The sequence below is a fragment of the Sciurus carolinensis genome, chromosome 11 (assembly GCF_902686445.1).
Source record: "Sciurus carolinensis chromosome 11, mSciCar1.2, whole genome shotgun sequence".
NCBI classification, from domain to species: domain Eukaryota; kingdom Metazoa; phylum Chordata; class Mammalia; order Rodentia; family Sciuridae; genus Sciurus; species Sciurus carolinensis.
This window is the reverse complement of record NC_062223.1, coordinates 28,083,461-28,089,460: the sequence shown is the minus strand read 5'-3', so window position 1 is coordinate 28,089,460 and position 6,000 is coordinate 28,083,461. Positions and strand designations below refer to the sequence as shown.

At 35.8% G+C, this 6,000-nt stretch overlaps 1 protein-coding gene across 1 annotated transcript; it reads right to left on the bottom strand.

The window, feature by feature from the left end:
* Nucleotides 1-933, bottom strand: LOC124958970 (olfactory receptor 4A47-like). The gene has a single exon (XM_047517592.1). The coding sequence runs from the start codon at nt 928-930 to the stop codon at nt 1-3; it is 930 nt and encodes a 309-aa protein (XP_047373548.1). The 5' UTR covers nt 931-933.
* Nucleotides 934-6,000: the final 5,067 nt, after the last annotated feature.

Below are 6,000 nucleotides of genomic sequence, written 5' to 3'. Positions count from 1 at the left end.
TCATTTCCTACCTGATGTGATTTTTCCTCCCCAGAGTTTCTTCATAGCGTTTGTCATCTCTGAGTTTCTCAGAGTGTAGATGACGGGGTTCAGCATGGGGGTTATGACAGTGTAAAACACACTCAATGACTTGTCAATGGGGAAAGTCTTAGCTGGTCTTGCATACATGAAAATACAGGGAACAAAGAAGAGGACAACCACAGTGATGTGGGAGCCACAGGTGGAGAGAGCCTTCCGCCTCCCTTCCTGACTCAGGTTCTTCAGAGAGTGAAAGATGACCACATAAGACACGAGTAAGAGCAGAAACACAGTTGTGCAGATGAGTCCCCCGTTGGCCATCACCAAGAGGCCAATGACATAGGTGTCAATACAGACGAGTTGCAATAAGGGGTACATGTCACACAGGAAATGATCAATGACATTGGGGCCACAGAATGGGAGCCCATAAATGGTGCTTAGTTGAATTACAGAGTGCAGAAAGCCTCCAACCCAGGACACTACCAGCAGCACAACACACACCCATGGCCTCATGATAACCAGATAATGCAAAGGCTTACAGATGGCCACATAGCGGTCATAAGCCATTGCCAACAGAAGAAAGGCTTCTGATCCACCAAAAAAGTGTTCTGTAAAGAGCTGAGTCATGCAAAGCTTGAAGGATATGGTATTTTCCCCAAAGAACAAATCGGAAATCAACTTGGGAGAGAAAACTGATGAATAAATGGCATCCATAAATGATAAGCTAGCAAGAAAGAAGTACATTGGTGAGCCCAGGGTCTTACTGAAGGTTATGGTCATAACAATGAGCAGATTTCCCACCATGGTTAGGATGTAGATGAGCAAGAACATAAGAAAAAGTACTTTCTGCTCCTTTGGATTCTGTGTGAGGCCCAAGAGGACAAAGTAAGTTGTATTGCTCCTGTGTTCCATCTATTCTTTTATTGATGCTTATTCCAGATATTAAGGAAGTTTACCTATAAAGCAATAGAAGCATCCTTAGAAGTATTATAATCTTGATCTTTATCCATTCATTGTCTAAAATATATGTAAGAAGCATCTATTTGCATCCATCTACCTGCTGTAGATATCTGATTTACCAAGTTGAATAATGTAGGATTCTCTGATCTACATGATTTGATACATAAGGATAAATTCATGCAGTTAAAGACAAATTAATAAGAATCATTATAAACATGTTCACTCATGCTATATTATGGTTCCACAGAGGTGGAATTGTTAAGCCTCCTGGAATCTGGGAAGGCTTCCCAGAAGAAGCCATACTTAATGATGAGTTTAAGTGAGAAGTGACATAACAATATGAATGAAAAAGGAATTCCATGAAAAGATGCACATGTATTAAGTCAATGGGTAGATGCTGCAAGAGTCTCAGGTGTAATACCTGAGATACCCTTAAGGCAATCTGCATAATGAGAGCAAGTAAAATAAATTACTATTGTATGATCATAGACACAAAGTCACTGTTTCAGTTGCTATGAGTGATTGATTGCCCTTCCTCCACTTTCCAATACACCAATACACATCCATTGTACAATCAGTGACAAACATCTTAGCATTCATATATCTAGGCACATTGTACTCACCATGTTTGTGATTTGTGATACAAGAATGACTTCTCTACAGCTCTCCTCTTTCCTTTCTGAGCCCTCACCAGAATCACCTTTCAATGTTTGTATTTTTAGCTATAGTTACTTCAAGGAAACTTAGGCTTTTTCTATCATGATCCCAAAATTCTCACAGTATCTACCCCATTACTCAATCTTAGAGCTACTTCCACATGTTTGGATATTTATTACAGCAGCATTCCAAGACCGCTTCCCATTAGCAAAGCTGTACTTGTTTGCTAGAGCTGCTCTAACGTAGCATATACTGAGTGGTTTGAACAACAGAAATTTGTTGTCCTGGAGTTTTGCATACTAATTCAAAATAAAGGTGTGGACAGTGTTGATTCCCTCAGAAGACTGTGAGGCAAGGGGCTGTTCTAGGTTCCTGTCCTTGGTTTTGCTGGTGATCGACTGTATTCATGTGTTGATCACCCTGTATCCAGATTTCCCATTCTGAAAGATCACCAGTCACATTGGATGGGGCTAGCCTTTAGTTTCATTTGAGGAGTTCTGGAAAGACTCCATCCCCAAATCAAGTCACATTCTGTAGAGATGGGGACCTCAACATTAATATGAGGTGGGAGTGGGGAGAAAGGAACACAATAAAACCACAGTATTTTATGTGGTACTATGTGTGACCAATAATTATCACATAGTCTCAGATGTCATACCAATTCACTTAAACCTCTTTTTACCATCTTTACTTGGATATTCTTTCTTTTCCTAACCTGTAAATGCTTAAAGCACCCTGGAATTGTCTATCTTCATCACTGTGTCTCCCTTAATGGTGTCTGTAACCATTTAATTGACACCTCCAAATGATATCCATTTAGTAATTTCAATAGTAGATTTTTAATTTTTCTACAATAAATCTTTCACTTCTTATGTTTTCTTTATCTAACCAATATTTCCTCTTTCCATGCAACCATTCAGACCAAATTCTGACAATACCCTCGAATCTTTTATTCCTTTCATGTTACTTATTTGTTCATTCAATAAATCCTGTTCACTCTCCCTATTAATGTTTTGCAAATCAGATCCTCCTCCATATATATATTACATCCCTGGTCCACTGCCGTAGCCCCCTGACAGGTCTACCAACTTTCATTTTGGCCTCCAAGAAACTGTTTTGCTGAATCAGCCCAACTTAGCATTTTAACTCTTAATCAGATCATCTCACTCCTTGACTGAGAACTCCAATGAGAGATTCTGATCTCATGGTCAATAAATCAATCCATTGTCTCTACATTGGTCTATGTGACCCTGGATGACTGTGATACAGGCAACATCCAAATTCATCTCTTAAATTTTCATGTTCATCTGCTCAAAGCTTTTCACTAATCCTCAGATATCCATAATGATTTTTAACCAATTTTTTCCCCAATTTCTTTATCATTTTATCTCTTTTTCAGGAACATTGACCTGAAAAGTCATAAAATAAGCGTTTCTGTCTTCCTTTGCTAGGTATTTATCACCATATCTCCTGATAATTTTGCAAATGATTTTCTTCCATAACATTAAAGCAATTTCCTTCATAAAATTGAAGCACATTCTGATAGAATATTCAGATTACCTACTGGACAAGTCAACGTTTGCTTGGGTAGGCTTACTGGAAAGAGTAGATTGAGCACCTGATACATTTTTAAATGTGTGTTTATTGACTCTTTTCAGATGTATGGAACATTTGGATTCATTTAAACTACATTCTGTGCTTTTCAACCATTTTATTTCCACCAATTCTAAGTAGTAATTGCTAATTTCAGAGACCAGAGCAGTTATAACAACATCTAAACTGATAAATCTTGTAGAAAAGTTCTTGGCATAATCTTTTATTTATTAATTCTAGCAACATGTATCTGAACAGTACCTACCTTGTGTCATGCTGATCAAATAAGGTGAACTTCCAGCCACAGAGTGTCGGTTAATTCATTAAGACTCAGTGTCTACACCAGGGGTCATATTTTTGAGGACAGAAATCTTAGTCTGACTGAGGAATCACCTTTTAACTATGAGTCTTTTACTTTTCCAGATGGATGCATAATTCTTGAGGATATAATTTGATCTCTGACTTAATTTTTAAAAATTTTTGCATACATTCAGGACAAGTACCAATTACAGCCTGACTATCCACTTTCTTGTACCAACGCTTTAATTTTACAAACTTAAGTGATATAATTTCCTGTTTAATAAAAAGTTCACATAATTCCAATTGTGGTTTCTGCTACCAAGTGTGAAGTCTTACCTTCAGACGTTTAGGTATACTCATCAATAGCTAGAATTCCCTCTACCAACCAGGATGTACATGGAAGGCTAAAGGCTGTAGTTTCTTCAGGATATATTTGAAATCATACAATTATGCCTATACATTTTATACAATGTCTTGTAAATATTGCAGAAAATCATTACACTCATTGTAGATTAATTTCAAAGGAATTTCATGGTGCAGACAGAAAAACTACAATTTTCCATATTAGTATATTTTATCAAAAATTCAAACTATGTTGACATAGAAAGATAGGAGCTAGTCTTTTTAATTAGAAAAGTTTTCTAAGTTCTTTCCTGGTAACTTGAATAAAAATAATAACTACCATTCAGTTGGGAAGCCTGTCTCCTCTTGTGATGGTATGGTCTTGTACTTGATTTTGGAGAGTTCATACCTTTGACATTTGTATACCTTGTTTTAACCCTAATAAAGCATCTTTTGAAATAATTTATCAGTTGCTAAAAAGACAGCATCTTTAACCTGATAGGCAAAGATCACTGAAGATTTTTATTTTATGACACCACATTAATCATGAAGTTCTGCAACAGGAATGTGTCCAAGAATCATTCTTGTTTAATTAATTTCACTGGATTTTTCCAAATAAAATTTTAAATAACATCTATATACAATGATAACAGCAGATTGGATATAAAGTTAGAGTAAAAAAGATGTAATGAGAAAAAAATAGTTATAGAAACATGGGACAAATACAAATCAGGAATAAACATAAGTCCAATTAGTTAGTACAAATAAAAATGAACTTGTCACTTCTTTTCCTCATTTGGAAGAGAATTTTTTTCAATTTTCTAATATTCAACATTTTTCTATTAGTGTGCTAGTGGACCCATGTTTATAGAATTATATAGTTGTATTAGCTAATTATTTATGCATTTATTCTTTTTAAATTAAAAGATGTTAATTTTGTTCCAGATTCTATGCAATTAGTTGGAGATAGGATAGTTAATAAGATAGAAGGAAAAAATCTGAATATAATCCTACCTGTACTGGCTTTCTAGAGTCACAAGATAATAATGGGAATACCTAAAAATGTAATTATTATCTGTGATCAGAGTTAATCAGACAACTAACAGGGTATTGTCAAGGAAAATAGGAGTGAGACACTTTGTGAATGAAATGATTAGATGAAGCCCTTTTAAAAGGTGATGCTTAAGCTGAAGTCCAAAGGATGAGAAGTCAGTTGCTCCTGTGGGAATTACTGTTATGTGTGGGAAGATCCAATGTTGAATAGAGCTGAGCAAGTTCAGGAAAGGTCATTGTATCTGAGGGGAAATAGAATGGGAAAGGAAAGAACAAGGTGAAGTTGAAGATATGGACATGGCCAAACCCTGCAGGACATTACAGGGAATACGGAATTCGGATTTCACTTAAAGTTCTTTTCAAATGAGAATAAGGAGGACTGTGGTCCAGCAAAGATTCTCAACCAACTCTCAGCTAATTGAATTCACAGTGTATGAAAACAATTATACACCTTGACCCACTGAGATTGTCCCAGGTATGAAAGGCTGATTCAATATTCAAAGGTCAATTAATGTAATCCATCAGACTAAAGGATAAAGAAGTAAAATCACATGATTATATAGCAGAAAAAGCATTTAAAATATTCAATACCCTTCATTATAAAAATTCTCAGTGAATTAGGAATAGAAGAAAATTTCCTAAACTTGAGCAGATGTACAAACACCCTACAAGTGACATCATTCATAATAGTGAGAAGCTGTGAGCTTTTATTCTAAAAATCAGTGACATGCTCTTGGGCTTCCCAGTTTTCAGAACCATGAGCAAATTCATCTCTCTTCTTTATAAATTCATTACTCTCAGTTTTTTTGGGATTGCAGCAGGAAACAGACTAAGACAGTGAGGGAGGCTATGGGCAGGTCAGAGGTTATTTAAGAACTCTATTTTTTCTGCTCAAATTTTCGTGAACCTAAAACTTCTCTAAAAATAAAATCCACTATGAAAAAACAAACAAACAAACAAAAAAAACAAAAAACAAAAAAAACCCAAACCTGATAGGTATGCAAGATAAGGAAGTAGAAACCTATGTGAAGATAAGCTAGGAACCTACATTTGGAGCTTATTTGGAGATGAGGAACA

Coding starts and splice junctions, on each gene's coding strand:
- LOC124958970 (XM_047517592.1), bottom strand. CDS start 930: ATGGAACACAGGAGCAATACAACTTACTTTGTCCTCTTGGGCCTCACA.